This window comes from Agelaius tricolor, unplaced genomic scaffold (genome assembly GCF_023055355.1).
Source record: "Agelaius tricolor isolate 1412-34295 unplaced genomic scaffold, bAgeTri1.0.p SCAF_121, whole genome shotgun sequence".
Taxonomy (NCBI): Eukaryota; Metazoa; Chordata; class Aves; order Passeriformes; family Icteridae; genus Agelaius; species Agelaius tricolor.
This window is the reverse complement of record NW_027269381.1, coordinates 127463-146569: the sequence shown is the minus strand read 5'-3', so window position 1 is coordinate 146569 and position 19107 is coordinate 127463. Positions and strand designations below refer to the sequence as shown.

The 19107-nt window shown below is 46.8% G+C and overlaps 1 protein-coding gene across 1 annotated transcript in view; it reads left to right on the top strand.

Moving 5' to 3' along the window:
• The window catches only part of LOC139586533 (maestro heat-like repeat-containing protein family member 1), a gene marked incomplete at its 5' end in the record, with an annotated part of 138167 nt that overhangs the window by 97305 nt on the left and 21755 nt on the right, over window positions 1-19107 (top strand). The window contains 4 exons of the mRNA XM_071420034.1: window positions 842-994; window positions 6197-6393; window positions 10163-10328; window positions 17484-17653. Coding sequence (XP_071276135.1) covers window positions 842-994; window positions 6197-6393; window positions 10163-10328; window positions 17484-17653 — 686 coding nt within the window. The remainder of the gene's footprint in view (window positions 1-841; window positions 995-6196; window positions 6394-10162; window positions 10329-17483; window positions 17654-19107) is intronic.

Here is a 19107-nt window from a genome sequence, read left to right as displayed (position 1 = left end):
GGATATTTTTGAGTTTTCCTTGGGGTTTTTATGGGGATTTTTTGGGGTTTTTTGGGGGGCATTTTTGGGAGGATTCAGAGGATTTTCAGTGGATCTTTAGAGATTTTTTTCAATTTTTTTTTCAATTTCTAGAATTTTTTTGGGGGGGTTTTCTTTGCTTTTTTCGGGTTTTCTTTGCAATTTTCTGGGGGTTTTCATTGGGACCTTTGGGGGATTTCTGGGATTTTTGGGGGGATGCTGTGAAGTTTCTGGGAGATATTTTGGGGTTTTTTGGGGGATTTTTGGGGGGGATTTTTTGGGGCATTTTAGGATTTTTTTGGGATTTTTTAAGGATTTTTTTTAATTTCTATGATTTTTGGGGTTTTTTTTATTTGGTGGGGATGGGCTTGGGTTTTCTTTGGGATTTTTTGAGGTTTCCATTGGGATTGATGGGATTTTTTCCTTGATTTTTTAACCTTTTTCTTGGCGGTTTTTGCGGGAATTTTTTTCCGGAATTCCAGATTTTTCCCATTTCTCCCAATTTTTCCCCATTTTCCCCCCTGTCCGCAGGTTCTGGGCAGGAGAATCCCCTGGAATCTTTGGGGGATTTTTGGGAGAATTTTGGGGGATTTTTGGGAGAATTTTGGGGGATTTTTTTGGGACTTTTTTGGGGAAGATTTGGAATTTTGCAGGGATTTTTGGGAATTTTTTTGTGATTTGGGGGGGGGGATTTTTGGGGGATTGTTTGAGATTTTGGGGGATTTCATGGGGATTTGGGGGGAATTTTTGCGGGAATTTTTTCCGGAATTCCGGATTTTCCCCATTTTTTCCCATTTTTCCCCATTTTCCCCCCTGTCCGCAGGTTCTGGGCAGGAGAATCCCCCCGGAGCAGCTGCTGGGGCTGCTCCTGGCCCTGCTGGAATCCTGGGATGATCCCGAGCCCGACTGCGCCCGCGGCGCCGCCGCCATCGGCAACGCCCTCATCCGGGAGAGGGGAGCCATCCTGCAGGACAAGGTCAGGATGGCCAAAAATAATGAACAAAAACTCCAAAATTAATGCCCAAAAACTCACAAATTAATGAACATAAACTCACAAATTAATGGCCAAAAACTGCAAAATTAATGAACAAAAACTGCAAAATTAATGAACAAAAAACTCCCAAATTAATGAACAAAAACTCACAAATTAATGAACAAAAACTCACAAATTAATGAACAAAATTTCAGTCTCAGAAGTTCCCCAAATTCCTCATCCGGGAGAGGGGAGGGATCCTGCAGGACAAGGGCAGGAGGAACAAAATTAATGACCAAAAACTCCAAAATTAATGAACAAAAAGTCCAAAATTAATGAACATAAACTCACAAATTAATGTCCAAAAACTCGCCAAATTAATGAACAAAAACTCACAAATTAATGAACAAAAACTCACAAATTAATGAACAAAAAATCCCCAAATTAATGCCCCAAAATCCCCAAAATTAATGCCCAAAAACTCCCAAATTAATGAACAAAAACTCCAAAATTAATGAACAAAAACTCCAAAATTAATGAAGAAAAACTCAAAAATTAATGAACAAAAACTCTGAAAAATAATACCCAAAACCCCCAAAATTAATGCCCAAAAACTCTGAAAATAATACCCAAAAACTCCCAAATTAGTGAACAAAAACTCCAAAATTAATGCCTAGAAACTCCCAAATTAATGAACAAAAACTCCCAAAATTAATGCCTAAAAATTCCTAAAATTAATGCCTAAAAACTCCCAAAATTATTGCCCAAAAATTCCCAAAATTAATGAACAAAACCTCCCCAAATTAATGAACAAAAACTCCCCAAATTAATGCCCAAAAACTCCTAAAATTAATGAACAAAAACTCCAAAATTAATGAACAAAAACTCACAAATTAATGAGCAAAAACTGCCAAAATTAATGAAGAAAAACTCCCAAAATTAATGAACAAAAATTCCCAAAATTAATGAACAAAAACTGCCAAAATTAATGAACAAAACCTCACAAATTAATGAACAAAAACTCCAAAATTAATGAACAAAAACTCCAAAATTAATGAACAAAAACGCCCAAAATTAATGCCCAAAACCCCCAAAATTAATGAACATAAACTCACAAATTAATGCCCAAAACCCCCAAAATTAATGAACATAAACTCACAAATTAATGCCCAAAACCACAAAAATTAATGAACATAAACTCACAAATTAATGAACATAAACTCCCAAATTAATGAACAAAATTTCAGTCTCAAAAATTCCCCAAATTCCTCATCCGGGAGAGGGGAGGGATCCTGCAGGACAAGGGCAGGATGGCCAAAATTAATGAACAAAAACTCCCATAATTAATGCCCAAAACCACAAAAATTAATGAACATAAACTCACAAATTAATGGCCAAAAACTCACAAATTAGTGAACAAAAACTCCCCAAATTAATGCCCAGAAACTCCCAAATTAACGCCCAAAATTCCCAAAATTAATGCTCAAAAATTCCCAAAATCAATGCCCAAAAGTCACAAAATTAATGCCCCAAAAATTCCCCAAATTAATGCTCAAAAACTCCCCAAAGTAATGAACAAAAACTCCCAAATTAATGAACAAAAACTCACAAATTAATGCCCAAAACCACAAAAATTAATGAACATAAACTCACAAATTAATGGCCAAAAACTCACAAATTAGTGAACAAAAACTCCAAAATTAATGAACAAAAACTCACAAAATTAATGAACAAAAACTCCACAATTAATGAACAAAAAGTCCAAAATTAATGAACATAAACTCACAAATTAATGCCCAAAACCACAAAAATTAATGAACATAAACTCACAAATTAATGAACAAAAAATCCCCAAATTAATGCCCCAAAATCCCCAAAATTAATGCCCAAAAACTCCCAAATTAATGAACAAAAACTCCAAAATTAATGAACAAAAACTCCCAAATTAATGAACAAAATTTCAGTCTCAAAAATTCCCCAAATTCCTCATCCGGGAGAGGGGAGGGATCCTGCAGGACAAGGTCAGGACTGACAACATCAATCAACAAAAACTCACAAAATAATGAACAAAAAGTCCAAAATTAATGGCAAAAACTCCAAAATTAATGAACAAAAACTCCCAAAAGTAATGCCGAAAAAGTCCCAGAATTGATGCCCTAAAACTCCCGAAATTCATGCTGAAAAATCCACAAATTAATGCCCAAAACCTCCCAAAATTAATGCCCAAAGATTCCCAAAATTAATGGCCAAAAACTCGCCAAATTAATGAACAAAAACTCCCCAAAATTAATAAAAATTTCCAAAATTAATGCCCAAAACCTCCCAAAATTGGTGCCCAAAAAATTCCCAAAATTAATGCCCAAAAACTCCCAAATTAATGCCCAAAATTCCCAACATTAATGCCCAAAAATTCCCAAAATCGATGCCAAAAAGTCGCAAAATTAATGCCCAAAACCTCCCAAAATTAATGAACAAAAACTCCCAAAATTAATGCACAAAAACTCCCAAAATGAATGCCCAAAGATTCCCAAAATTAATGCCGAAAAACTCCCAAAATTAATGCCCCCAAATTCCCCAAATTAATGCCAAAAATTCCAAATTAATGCCCAAACACTCCCCAAATTAATGCCCAAAAACTCCCAAATTAATAAACAAAAAGTCCCAAAATTAATGAACAAAAAGTCCCCAAATTAATGCCCAAAAATTCCCAAAATTTATGCCGAAAAACTCCCAAAATTAATGAACAAAAACTCACAAATTAATGAACAAAAACTCCAAAATTAATGAACAAAAACTCCACAATTAATGAACAAAACCTCCAAAATTAATGCCCAAAACCCCCAAAATTAATGAACATAAACTCACAAATTAATGCCCAAAACCCCCAAAATTAATGAACATAAACTCACAAATTAATGCCCAAAACCCCCAAAATTAATGAACATAAACTCACAAATTAATGAACATAAACTCACAAATTAATGAACATAAACTCACAAATTAATGAACAAAATTTCAGTCTCAAAAATTCCTCAAATTCCTCATCCGGGAGAGGGGAGGGATCCTGCAGGACAAGGGCAGGAGGAACAAAATAATGAACAAAAACTCCAAAATTAATGAACAAAAACTCCCAAAATTAATGTCCAAAAACTCGCCAAATTAATGAACAAAAAGTTGCAAAATTAATGCCCAAAAAATCCAAAATTAATGCCCAAAACTCAAAAAATTTATGCCCAAAAATTCCGAAAATTAATACCCAAAAATCCCAAAATTAAGGCCCAAAAATTCCAAAATTAATGCCCAAAACCTCCCAAAATGAATGCCCAAAAAGTCACAAAATTAATGCCCAAAAATTCAATCTCAAAAATTCCCAACATTCCTGAAATTTGGTCCCAAAATTCCCCAAATTCCTCATCCGGGAGAGGGGGGGATCCTGCAGGACAAGGGCAGAAGGAACAAAATTAATGAACAAAAACTCCCAAAATTAATGAACAAAAACTCCCAAATTAATGCCCAAAACCACAAAAATTAATGAACATAAACTCACAAATTAATGGCCAAAAACTCACAAATTAATGAACAAAAACTCCCGAATGAATGCCCAAAAACTCCAAAATTAATGAACAAAAACTCCCAAATGAATGCCCCTAAATTCCCAAAATTAATGCCCAAAAATCCCCAAATTCATGCCCAAAATTCAGTCTTAAAAATTCCCAACATTCCTGAAAATTGGTCCCAAAATTCCCCAAATTCCTCATCCGGGAGAGGGGAGGGATCCTGCAGGACAAGGGCAGAAGGAACAAAAATTTCCCCCTTTCCCCTCTCCCCATTCCCATTTCCCCCTTTCCCATCCCATTCCCATTTTTCCCTCCTTTCCCATTTCCCCTTTCCCCTCTCCCCATTCCCATTTTCCTTTATCCCCTCTCCCCATTCCCATTTCCCCCTTTCCCATCTTCTCATTCCCATTTTTCCCTTCCCCCTTTCCCCTCTCCCCATTCCCGTTTTTCCCTCCTTTCCCACCTCTTCCTTTCCCATCTCCCCATTCCCATCTTTTCCCCCCTTTCCCCTCTCCCCATTCCCATTTCCCCCATTCCCATCTCCCCATTCCCATTCCCTCCTTTCCCATCTCATTCCCATCTTTCCCTCTTTCCCATCTCCCCATTTCCATTTCCCTCCTTTCCCATCTCATTCCCATTTTCTCTCCTTTCCCCTCTCCCCATTCCCGTTTTCCTTTTTCCCATCTCCCCATTCCCATCTCTTCCACCTTTCCCCTCTCCCCATTCCCTTTTCCTCCTTTCCCCTCTCCCCATTCCCATTTTCATTTTCCCCCATTCCCTTTTCCCCCATTCCCATCTCCTCCTTCCCATTTCCCCCATTCCCATCTCCCCATTCCCCCTTTCCCATTTTCCCTCCTTTCCCATTTCCCCCTTTCCCCTCTCCCCATTCCCATTTTCCTTTATCCCCTCTCCCCATTCCCATTTCCCCCTTTCCCATCCCATTCCCATTTTCCCTCCTTTCCCCTCTCCTCATTCCCATTCCCCCCTTTCCCATCTCCCCATTCCCATCTCTTCCACCTTTCCCATCTCCTCATTCCCATTCCCCCCTTTCCCCTCTCCTCATTCCCATTTTTTCCCCTTTTCCCCTCTCCCCATTCCCATTTCCCTCCTTTCCCATCTCCTCCTTTCCCCTGTCCCTATTCCCATTTTCCCCCCTTTCCCATCTCCCCATTCCCCTGTCCCCATTCCCATTTTTCCCTTCCCCTCTCCCCATTCCCATTTCCCTCCTTTCCCATTTTTTCCCCTTTCCCCTCTCCCCATTCCCATTTTCCCTCCTTTCCCCTCTCCCCATTCCCATTTCCTCCTTTCCCATGTCCCCATTCCCATTTCCCTCCTTTCTCATCCCATTCCTGTTTTTCCCTCCTTTCCCCTGTCCCCATTCCCATCTTTTCCCTCTTTTCCCCTCTCCCCTTTCCCCTCTCCCCATTCCCATTTTCCCTCCTTTCCCGTTCCCCCCCTTTCCCCTCTCCCCATTCCCATTTCCCCCTTTCCCCTCTCCCCGTTCCCCTCTCCCCATTCCCATCTCCCCATTCCCATCTTTTCCCCCCTTTCCCCTCTCCCCATTCCCATTCCCCCCTTTCCCCTCTCCCCCATTCCCATCTCCCCATTCCCATCTTTTCCCCCCTCTCCCCATCCCTGTTTCCCGCAGGTCCCGGAGCTGCTGGCGGCGCTGCATGCGCGGTTGCATTTCCTGCAGCAGCGGCAGCAGGTGCAGCAGGCGCAGGAGGCGGCGCGGGCGGAGCTGCAGCTGCAGCGGGCGGCGCAGAGCTCGGTGCTGCTCCTGGCGCTGCAGCACCCACGCAGCGTGGTCGGCTGCCTGCTGGGCAGGGCCCTGCCCTTCGACCGGTACGGGATGGGACCCGATCCCAAACGGGGGGAAATGGGCACTGATAGGGCCCCAAATCCAGCCCCAATCCAATCCTGAGTCCTGCCTGCTGGGCAGGGCCCTGCCCTTCGACGGGTACGGGATGGGGACCCCGATCCCAAATGGGGGAGCTGGGCATGGATAGGGCCCCAAATCCAGTCCCCGATCCCAAAGGGGGAATGGGCACGGATACGGCCCCAAATCCAGTGATGAATGCGGCCCCAAATCCCAGATCCAGCCCCAAATCCCAAATGGGAAATGGGCACGGATACGGCCCCAGATCCAGTCCTGAACCCTGCCCCAAATCCCAAAATCCAGCCCCAAATCCCAAACGGGGAATGGGCACGGATACGGCGCCAGATCCAGCCCCAATCCAATCCTGAGTCCTGCCTGCTGGGCAGGGCCCTGCCCTTCGATGGGTATGGGATGGGGTACGGGGGACCCCGATCCCAAACGGGGGAATGGGCACGGATACGGCCCCAAATCCAATCCCGATCCCAAAGGGGGGAAATGGGCATGGATACAGCCCCAAATCCAATCCCGATCCCAAACGGGGGAATGGGCACGGATACGGCCCCAAATCCAGTGCTGAATGCAGCCCCAAATCCCAGATCCAGCCCCAAATCCCAAAGGGGGGAGCTGGGCACGGATACGGCCCGGATCCAGTCCTGAATCCTGCCCCAAATGCGAAAATCCAGCCCCGATCCCAAATGGGAAATGGGCATGGATACGGCCCCAAATCCAGCCCCAATCCAATCCTGAGTCCTGCCCCAAATCCCAAAATCCAGCCCCAAATCCCAGATCCTGCCCCAAATCCCAGATCCTGCCCCAAATCCCAGATCCTGCCCCAAATCCCAAAGGGGGAAATGGGCATGGATATGGCCCCAGATCCAGCCCCGATCCCAAATGGGGGAAATGGGCACGGATACGGCCCCAGATCCAGTCCTGAATCCTGCCCCAAATCCCAAAATCCAGCCCCAAATCCCAAATGGGGGAGCTGGGCACGGATACAGCCCCAGATCCTGCCCCAAATCCCAAAGGGGGGAAATGGGCATGGATACGGCCCCAGATCCAGTCCTGAATGCAGCCCCAAATCCCAAAATCCAGCCCCAAATCCCAAATGGGAGCTGGGCACGGATACAGCCCCAGATCCAATCCCGATCCCAAATGGGATCTGGGCATGGATAGGGCCCCAAATCCAGTCCTGAATCCTGCCCCAAATCCCAAATCCAGCCCCAAATCCCAAATGGGATCTGGGCATGGATACGGCCCCAAATCCAGTCCCAATCCAATCCCGAATCCAGCCCCAAATCCCAGATCCAGCCCCGATCCCAAATCCAGACCCAAATCCAATATCCAATCCCAAATCCAGACCTGATCCCAAATCCAGCCCCAATCCCAAGTCCAGCCCCGATCCCGAACACAGCCCCAAATCCAGCACCAATCCTGAACCCAGCCCCAATCCCAAATCCTGCCCCAAATCCAGCCCCAAATCCAATATCCAATCTCAAATCCAGCCCCAAATCCCAAATCCAGACCCAAATCCAGCCCCAAATCCCAAATCCAGACCCAATTCCTGTTTTCCCCTCCAATCTCGAACCCAGCCCTGAATCCCAAATCCCAAATCCCACCCCAATCCCAAATACAGACCCAAATCCCAACATTCCAGCACCAAATCCCAAATCCAATAACCAATCCCAAATCCAGCCCAAATCCAGCCCCAAATCCCAAACCCAATCCTAATTTCCAGCCCCAAATCCCAAACCCAGCCCTAAATCCCAAATCCACATCCAATCCCAAACCCAGCCCTAAATCCCAAACCCAGCTCTAAATCCCAAATCCCACCCCAATCCCAAATCCAGCCCCAAATCCACCACAAACCCCAAATCCAAACCCAAATCCCAAATCCAGCCATGATCCCAAATCCCACCCCAAATCCAAACCCAAATCCCAAATCACAAATCCAGCCCCAAAATCCAGCCCCAAAATCCCAAATCCAGCCCCAATCCCAAATTTCCATTTTTATCCTCTTTTCATCCCATTTTTATCCCAGATATTTCTGGAAATTCCATTTTTTATCCCGTTTTTACCCCAAAAATTCCCTCTTTTATCCCAGAAATTCCCATTTTTATCCCACAAACTCCCTATTTTTCCCCATTTTTATCCCCAAAAATTCCCATTTTTATCCCAGAAATTCCTATTTTTACCCATTTTTATCCCTGTTTTATCCCAGAAATTCCCCTTTTCCCCCCATTTTTATCCCCGTTTTATCCCCAAAATTCCCATTTTTATCCCATACATTCCCCTTTTTATCCCAGAAATTCCTTATTTTTACCCATTTTTATCCCAGAAATTCCTTATTTTTACCCATTCTTATCCCATTTTTATCCCAAAAATTCTCATTTTTATCTCATTTATATCCCATTTTTATCCCAGAATTTCCCCATTTTTATCCCAGAAATTCTCATTTTAATCTCATTTATATCCCATTTTTATCCCAGAAATTCCCCATTTTTTCCCAATTTTTATCCCTGTTTTATGCCAGGAATTCCACTTTTTGTCCCAGAAATTCCTTATTTTCACCCATTCTTATCCCATTTTTACCCCATTCTTATCCCATTTTTATCTCATTTATATCCCATTTTTATCCCAAAAATTACCATGTTTATCCCATTTTAATCCCATTTTTATCTTAGAACTTCCCATTTTTACCCCATTTTTATCCCAGAACTTCCCATTTTTACCCCATTTTTACCCCATTTTAATCCCATTTTATCCCATTTTTTACCCCATTTATATCCCATTTTTCACCCCAGAAATTCCCATTTTTATCCCAGAAATTCCTTATTTTTACCCATTTTTATTGCCAAAATTCCCATTTTTATCTCATTTATATCCCAGTTTTATCCCAGAAATTCCCCATTTTTATCCCTGTTTTATGCCAGAAATTCCCCTTTTTATCCCAGAAATTCCTTATTTTCACCCATTCTTATCCCATTTTTATCCCAGAAATTCCCCATTTTTATCCCATTTTTATCCCCATTTTTAGCCCATTTTTAGCCCAGAAATTCCCCATTTTTATCCCATTTTTACCCCATTTTATCCCAATTTTCACCCCAGAAATTCCCCATTTTTATCCCATTTTTACCCCATTTAAATCCCATTTTTACCCCATTTTATCCCATTTTTTATCCCATTTTTACCCCATTTTATCCCATTTTTACCCCATTTATATCCCATTTTTTACCCAATTTTTACCCCATTTATATCCCAATTTTTACCCCAGAAATTCCCCATTTTTATCCCATTTTACCCCATTTTATCCTATTTTTTATCCCATTTTTATCCCCATTTTATCCCATTTTTACCCCAGAAAGTCCCCATTTTTATCCCATTTTTATCCCATTTTTTACCCCATTTTTACCCCATTTTATCCCATTTTTTATCCCATTTTTATCCCCATTTTTATCCCATTTTTACCCCAGAAAGTCCCCATTTTTATCCCATTTTTACCCCATTTTTTACCCCATTTTATTCTATTTTTATCCCATTTTTTATCCCATTTTTATCCCATTTTTTCCCATTTTTACCCAATTTTTATCCCATTTTCACCCCATTTTTTACCCCATTTTATTCCATTTTTTATCCCATTTTTTATCCCATTTTTTATCCCACTATTACCCCACTTTTACCCCATTTTCACCCCATTTTCACCCCAGAAATGCCCAAGATTTCCCATTTTCCCCCCAGCCCCACGTGCACCATGTGGAGGGCTCTGGGCACGGAGCCTTCGCTGACGTCGCAGATCCTGGAGCTGCTCCTGGAGAGGCTGAGCCGGGAAATTCCCTTCAAGGAGAGCAAATCCTTCCTGCTGGGCAGCGCCGCCGAGCGCGTGGCCACCGCCCTGCCCCTGGCCGTGAGTATCACACACAAAACTGCCCAAAAACTCCACAAAAACTGCCCAAAAACTGCCCAAAAAATCCCCACAAAATTCCCCCAAAACTCCCCAAAAACTGCCCAAAAACTCCACAAAAGCTCCACAAAAACTCCACAAAAATCCCCCAAAACTGCCCAAAAACTCCACAAAAACTCCACAAAAACTGCCCACAAAATTCCCAAGAAATCCCCACAAAACTCCCCAAAAACTGCCCAAAAACTGCCCACAAAATTCCCAAGAAATCCCCACAAAACTCCCCAAAAACTCCCCAAAAACTGCCCAAAAACTCCCCAAAAACTGCCCAAAAACTGCCCACAAAATTCCCAAGAAATCCCCACAAAACTGCCCAAAAACTGCCCAAAAACTGCCCAAAAACTGCCCAAAAACTCCACAAAAATCCCCCAAAAACTCCACAAAAACTGCCCAAAAACTCCACAAAAATCCCCCCAAAACTGCCCACAAAAACTGCCCAAAAACTCCACAAAAATCCCCCAAAAACTCCACAAAAACTGCCCAAAAACTCCACAAAAATCCCCCAAAAACTCCACAAAAATCCCCCAAAAACTCCACAAAAATCCCCCAAAAACTCCACAAAAACTGCCCAAAAACTGCCCACAAAAACTGCCCAAAAACTCCACAAAAATCCCCCAAAAACTCCACAAAAACTGCCCAACAATCCCCCAAAAACTCCACAAAAATCCCCCAAAAACTCCACAAAAACTGCCCAAAAACTCCACAAAAACTGCCCAAAAACTGCCCACAAAAACTGCCCAAAAACTCCACAAAAATCCCCCAAAAACTCCCCAAAAAATTCCCAAGGAATTTCCCCAAAAACTCCACTCAAAATTCCCCAAAAATTCCCCCAAAACTCCCCACAAAATTCCCCAAAAATTCCCCCAAAACTCCCCACAAATTTCCCCAAAAATTCCCCACAAAATTCCCCAAAAATTCCCCACAAATTTCCCCCAAAAACTCCCCCAAAAATTCCCAAGGAATTCCCCAAAAACTCCCCACAAAAATTCCCCAAAAACTCCCCAAAAACTCCCCACAAAATTCCCCAAAAATTCCCCAAAAATTCCCCAAAAACTCCTCACAAAATTACCCCAAAATTACCCCAAAAACTCCCCTCAAAAGTACCCCAAAAACTCCCCCAAAAATTCCCAAGGAATTCCCCAAAAACTCCCCACAAAAATTCCCCAAAAATTCCCCACAAAATTCCCCAAAAACTCCCCAAAAATTCCCCACAAAATTTCCCAAAACTTCCCCAAAAATTCCCCAGAAAATTCCCAAAGATTTCCCCCAAAACTCCCCACAAAATTCCCAAGGAATTCCCCACAAAATTCCCAAGAAATTCCCCCAAAAACTCCCCACAAAATTCCCAGGGAATTCCCCAAAAACTCCACACAAAATTCCCCAAAAATTCCCCAAAAACTCCCCAAAACTCCCCAAAAAATTCCCAAGGAATTCCCCAAAAACTCCCCACAAAACTCCCAGGGATTTCCCCCAAAAACTCCCCTCAAAATTCTCCAAAATTCCCCCAAAAACTCCCCACAAAATTCCCCAAAAATTCCCCCAAAATTCCCCAAGAACTCCCCACAAAATTCCCAAGGAATTCCCCAAAAACTCCCCACAAAACTCCCAGGGATTTCCCCCAAAAACTTCCCTCAAAATTCCCCAAAATTCCCCCAAAAACTCCCCACAAAACTCCCCCAAAATTCCCCAAAAATTCCCCACAAAATTCCCAGGGAATTCCCCCAAAACTCCAGAAAAAATTCCCCAAAAATTCCCCCAAAAACTCCCCCAAAAATTCCCAAGGAATTCCCCCAAAAACTCCCCACAAAATTCCCCAAAATTCCCCACAAAATCCCCAAAAATTCCCCTAAAAACTCCCCACAAAATTCCCAAAAAAATTCCCCCAAAAACTCCCTACAAAATTCCCCAAAAATTCCCCAAAACTCCCCACAAAATTCCCCAAAAAATTCCCCAAAAACTCCCCACAAAATCCCCAAAAATTCCCCCAAAACTCTCCACAAAATTCCCCAAAAATTCCCCCAAAAAGTCCCGAAAAATTCCTCAAAAATTTCCAACGAATTCCCAATGAAATTCCAAAGAAATTCCCCCCCAAAAAATTCCCAAGGAATTCCCCAAAATATACCCAAAAAAATCCCCCTGGAATTCCCCAAAAATCGCCAAAAATTCTACCCAAAATTGCCAAGGAATTCTCACGAAACTCCCCCCAAAATTCCCACGGAATTCCCAAAAAATTCCCCAAGGAATTCCCCAAACATTTTAAAAAAAAGTTCACCCAAATCTGTGGGAGAAACCCCAAATCCATGGGAATTCCAGCACAAAAAGCCCCAAATCCGTGGGAATTCTATCAGGAAAAGCCCCAAATCCATGGAAGAAACCCCCAAATCCACAGAAATTCCAACAGGAAAAACCCCAAATCCATGAGGGAAAACCCCAAATCCATGGGAATTCCAACAGGAAAAGCCCCAAATCCATGGGAATTTCATCAGGAAAAACCCCAAATCCGTGGGACAAAATCCCAAATCCGTGGGAGAAACCCCAAATCCTTTGGAGAAATGCCCAAATCCACAGAAATTCCAGCAGGAAAAACCCCAAATCCATGGGAGAAAACCCCAAATCCATGGGAATTCCATCAGAAAAAGCCCCAAATCCATGGGAATTCCAACAGGAAAAGCTCCAAATCCGTGGGACAAACCCCCAAATCCCTGGGAGAAAAGCCCCAAATCCATGGGAATTCCAACAGGAAAAACCCCAAATCCGTGGAAGAAACCCCCAAATCCATGGGAGAAAATCCCAAATCCATGGGAATTCCATCAGGAAAAGCCCAAATCTGTTGGAGAAACCTCCAAATTTATGGAAGAAAAGCCCAAATCCATGGGAATTCCGACAGGAAAAAAAAACCCCAAACCCGTGGGAATTCCATTACTAAAATCCCAAATCCATGGGAGAAACCCCCAAACCCCTGGGAATTCCATCAGGAAAAGCCCCAAATCCATGGGAATTCCCTCTGGAAAAACCCCAAATCCATGGGAGAAAACGCCAAATCCTTTGGAGAAATGCCCGAATCTGCAGTAATTCCAACAGGAAAACCCCAAATCCGTGGAAGAAACCCCAAAATCCATGGGAGAAAACCCCAAATCCATGGGAATTCCATCAGCAAAAGCCCCAAATCCATGGGAATTCCATCAGAAAAAGCCCCAAATCCGTGGGAATTCCATCAGGAAAAGCTCCAAATTTGTGGAAGAAACCCCAAAATCCATGGGAGAAAAACCCCAAATCCTTTGGAGAAATGCCCAAATCTGTGGGAATTCCAGCAGGAAAAAAACCCAAATCCATGGGAGAAAACCCCAAATCCATGGGAATTCCAGCAGGAAAAGCCCCAAATCCGTGGGAATTCCATTACTAAAATCCCAAATCCATGGGCAAAAACCCCAAATCCATGGGAATTCCAGCAGGAAAAGCCCCAAATCCGTGGGAATTCCATTACTAAAATCCCAAATCCATGGGCAAAAACCCCAAATCCATGGGAATTCCATCAGGAAAAGCCCCAAATCCGTGGAAGAAACCCCCAAATCCATGGGAGAAAATCCCAAATCCATGGGAATTCCATCAGGAAAAACCCCAAATCCATGGGAGAAACCCCAAATCCACAGAAATTCCAACAGGAAAAACCCCAAATCCATGGGAATTCCAATAGCAAAAACCCCAAATCCATGGGAATTCCATCAGGAAAAACCCCCAAATCTGTGGGACAAAATCCCAAATCCATGGGAAAAACCCCCAAATCCGTGGGAATTCCATCAGAAAAACCCCAAATCCGTGGAAGAAACCCCCAAATCTGTAGAAGAAACCCCCAAACCCATGGGAATTCCAGCAGGAAAAGCCCCAAATCCATGGGAATTCCATTACTAAAATCCCAAATCCCTGGGCAAAACCCCAAATCCATGGGAATTCCATCAGGAAAAACCCCAAATCTGTGGAAGAAACCCCCAAATCCATGGGAGAAACCCCCAAACCCATGGGAATTCCAGCAGGAAAAGCCCCAAACCCGTGGGAATTCCATTACTAAAACCCCAAATCCATGGGAGAAAACCCCAAATCCGTGGGAATTCCAGCAGGAAAAACCCCAAATCCATGGGAGAAAACCCCAAATCATTTGGAGAAATGCCCAAATCCGTGGGAATTCCAGCAGGAAAAACCCCAAATCCATGGGAGAAAACCCCAAATCATTTGGAGAAATGCCCAAATCCGTGGGAATTCCAGCAGGAAAAAACCCAAATCCGTGGAAGAAACCCCCAAGGCCATGGGAGAAACCCCCAAACCCATAGGAGAAAACCCCAAATCCATGGGAATTCCATCAGGAAAAGTCCCAAACCCGTGGGAATTCCATCCCTAAAATCCCCAAATCCCCCAGAAATGCAGAACAGACAAACCCCAAACCCTCGGCACTTCCACCAGAACATCCCCAGCCCCTGGGTCTCCATCAGGGGTTAACCCCGGCGGGCACAGGGGGTTAATTAAGGGCCATTCCATCCCGGGCCATTCATTCCATCCCGGGCCATTCATTCAATCCCGGCCCATTCCATCCCGGGCCATTCATTCCATCCTGGTCCATTCCATCCCCGGCCATTCATTCCATCCCCGGCCATTCATTCCATCCCGGGCCATTCAATCCGGGGCCATTCCATCCCAGGCCATTCCATCCCGGGCCATTCAATCCCGGGCCATTCCATCCCGGCCCATTCCATCCCGGGCCATTCCATCCAGGGCCATTCATTCCATCCCGGCCCATTCCATCCCAGGCCATTCATTCCATCCCGGCCCATTCCATCCCGGGCCATTCCATCCCAGGCCATTCCATCCCAGGCCATTCCATCCTGGGCCATTCATTCCATCCCGGCCCATTCCATCCCGGGCCATTAAATCCCTGGCCATTCATTCCATCCCGGGCCATTCATTCAATCCCAGGCCATTCCATCCCAGGCCATTTAATCCCGGGCCATTCATTCAATCCTGGGCCATTCATTCAATCCCAGGCCATTCATTGAATCCCAGCCCATTCCATCCTGGGCCAATCATTCAATCCCGGGCCATTCATTCCATCCCGGGCCATTCATTCAATCCCGGCCCATTCCATCCCGGGCCATTCAATCCCAGGCCATTCCATCCCGGCCCATTCCATCCCGGGCCATTCATTCAATCCTGGGCCATTCATTCAATCCCGGGCCATTCATTGAATCCCAGCCCATTCCATCCTGGGCCAATCATTCAATCCCGGGCCATTCATTCCATCCCGGGCCATTCATTCAATCCCAGGCCATTCCATCCCGGCCCATTCCATCCCGGCCCATTCAATCCCATTTTTCCCGGGCCATTCAATCCCGGCCCATTCCATCCCGGCCCATTCATTCCATCCCGGGCCATTCATTCCATCCCGGGCCATTCATTCCATCCCGGGCCATTCATTCAATCCCAGGCCATTCCATCCCAGGCCATTTAATCCCGGGCCATTCATTCAATCCCGGGCCATTCATTCAATCCCAGCCCATTCCATCCTGGGCCAATCATTCAATCCCGGGCCATTCATTCCATCCCGGGCCATTCATTCAATCCCGGGCCATTCCAGCCCGGGTCATTCCAGCCCAGGCCATTCATTCAGTCCCGGGCCATTCATTCAATCCCGGGCCATTCCATCCCAGGCCATTCATTCAATCCCGGCCCATTCCATCCCAGGCCATTCTATCCCGTTTTTCCCGGGCCATTCAATCCCAGGCCATTCCATCCCGGCCCATTCAATCCCGGCCCATTCAATCCCGTTTTTCCCGGGCCATTCAATCCCAGGCCATTCGATCCCGGCCCATTCCATCCCGGGCCATTCATTCAATCCCGGGTCATTCCAGCCCGGGCCATTCCATCCCGGGCCATTCATTCAATCCCGAGCCATTCATTCCATCCCGGCCCATTCCATCCCGGCCCATTCCATCCCGGGCCATTCATTCGATCCCGGCCCATTCCATCCCGGGCCATTCCATCCCAGGCCATTCATTCCATCCCGGGCCATTCCATCCCGGCCCATTCCATCCCAGGCCATTCCATCCCGGGCCATTCCATCCCGGCCCATTCCATCCCGGGCCATTCATTCCATCACAGGCCATTGATTCCATCCCGGGCCATTCCATCCCGGCCCATTCCATCCCGGCCCATTCCATCCCAGGCCATTGATTCCATCCCGGGCCATTCCATCCCGGCCCATTCCATCCCGGGCCATTCATTCCATCCCAGGCCATTCCATCCCAGGCCATTCATTCAATCCCAGGCCATTCCATCCCAGGCCATTTAATCCCGGGCCATTCATTCAATCCTGGGCCATTCATTCAATCCCGGGCCATTCATTCAATCCCAGCCCATTCCATCCTGGGCCAATCATTCAATCCCGGGCCATTCATTCCATCCCGGGCCATTCATTCAATCCCGGGCCATTCCAGCCCGGGTCATTCCAGCCCGGGCCATTCATTCAATCCCGGGCCATTCATTCAATCCCGGGCCATTCCATCCCAGGCCATTCATTCAATCCCGGGCCATTCCATCCCAGGCCATTCTATCCCGGGCCATTCCATCCCGGCCCATTCCATCCCGGGCCATTCATTCCATCCCGGGCCATTCATTCCATCCCGGGCCATTCATTGAATCCCAGCCCATTCCATCCCAGGCCATTCAATCAATCCCGGCCCATTCAATCCCGGCCCATTCAATCCCGTTTTTCCCGGGCCATTCCATCCCGGGCCATTCATTCAATCCCAGCCCATTCAATCCCGGGCCATTCATTCCATCCCGAGCCATTCATTCCCGTTTTTCCCGGCCCATTCATTCCATCCCGGGCCATTCGATCCCATTTTTCCCGGGCCATTCAATCCCGGCCCATTCAATCCCAGCCCATTCAGTCCCGGGCCATTCATTCAATCCGGGGCCATTCATTCCATCCCGAGCCATTCATTCCCGTTTTTCCCGGCCCATTCATTCCATCCCGGGCCATTCGATGCCGTTTTCCCGGGGTTTTTCCGGCCGCTCGCTCATGCCCCGGGGGTTCCCGTGTTTCCCTGGCAGGCCACGCTGGCCCTGGATGAGCTCATGTCTGTGCCGGAGGCGGCGGCCGCGGTCCTGGAGCGATTCCCGGAGCTCTTCCCGGCGCTGCTGCTGCGCCTCGGCTGCGCCCTGGGCGTGCGCCTGCCCCGGGCGCTGCAGGGGCGCGACAGGGCCGGCCTGGAGCCCTGCAGGTGCGAAATGGGGAAAAATGGGGGGAAAATGGGGATTTTGTGTGGGGGTGAGGCTGCCCCGGGCCCTGCAGGGGCGGGACAGGGCCGGCCTGGAGCCCTGCAGGTGCGAAACGGGGAAAAAATGGGGGAAAATGGGGGGAAAATGGGGATTTTGTGTGGGCGTGCGCCTGCCCCGGGCGCTGCAGGGGCGGGACAGGGCGCTGCAGGGGCGGGACAGGGCCGGCCTGGAGCCCTGCAGGTGCGAAACGGGGGGAAAATGGGGGAAAATGGGGATTTTGTGTGGGGGTGAGGCTGCCCCGGGCCCTGCAGGGGCGGGACAGGGCCGGCCTGGAGCCCTGCAGGTGAGAAATGGGGAAAAATGGGAATTAATGAGGGAAAAGTGGGGATTCTGTGGGGGCGTGCGCCTGCCCCGGGCGCTGCAGGGGCGGGACAGGGCCGGCCTGGAGCCCTGCAGGTGCGAAACGGGGGGAAAATGGGGGAAAATGGGGGAGAAATGGGGATTTTGTGTGGGGGTGAGGCTGCCCCGGGCGCTGCAGGGGCGGGACAGGGCCGGCCTGGAGCCCTGCAGGTGCGAAATGGAGGAAAATGGGGGGAAATGGGGGAAAATATGTGGGGAAAATGGGGATTAATGAGGGAAAAGTGGGGATTCTGTGGGGGTGAGGCGGCCTCGGGCCCTGCAGGGGCGGGACAGGGCCGGCCTGGAGCCCTGCAGGTGCGAAACGGGGGAAAAATGGGGATTTTGTGTGGGAAAAGTGGGGATTCTATGGGGGTGAGGCTGCCCCAGGCCCTGCAGGGGCGGGACAGGGCCGGCCTGGAGCCCTGCAGGTGCGAAATGGGGGAAAAATGGGGGAAAATGGGGGGAAAATGGGGATTTTGTGAGGGAAAAGTGGGGATTCTATGGGGGAAAATGGGGGGAAAATGGGGATTTTGTGAGGGAAAAGTGGGGATTCTGTGTGGGTGAGGCTGCCCCGGGCCCTGCAGGGAAGGGACAGGGCTGGCCTGGAGCCGTGCAGGTGCGAAACAGGGGAAAATGGGGAAAAAATGGGGATTTTGTGTCGGGGTGAGGCTGCCCCGGGCGCTGCAGGGGCGGGACAGGGCCGGCCTGGAGCCCTGCAGGTGCGAAATGGGGGAAAAAATGGGGATTTTGTTGGGAAAAGGGGGAAAAAAGTGGGGATTGTATTGGGAAAAGTGGGGATTTTGTGGGGAAAAAGGGGAATTCCTGGGGAAAAGTGGGGGAAATGGGGGAATTCCTGGGGAAAAGAGGCAGAAATGGGGGTTTCTATGGGGAAAAGTGAGGATTTTTGGAGAGAAGTGAGGATTTTGTAGGGAAAAGAGGGAATTCCCTAGGGAAAAGTGGGGAAAAGGGGGGATTCCTTGGGGAAAAGAGGGAATTTTGTGGTGGAAAAGGGGGAAAAAAGGTGGGGATTCCATGGGGAAAAGGCAGGAATTCTGTG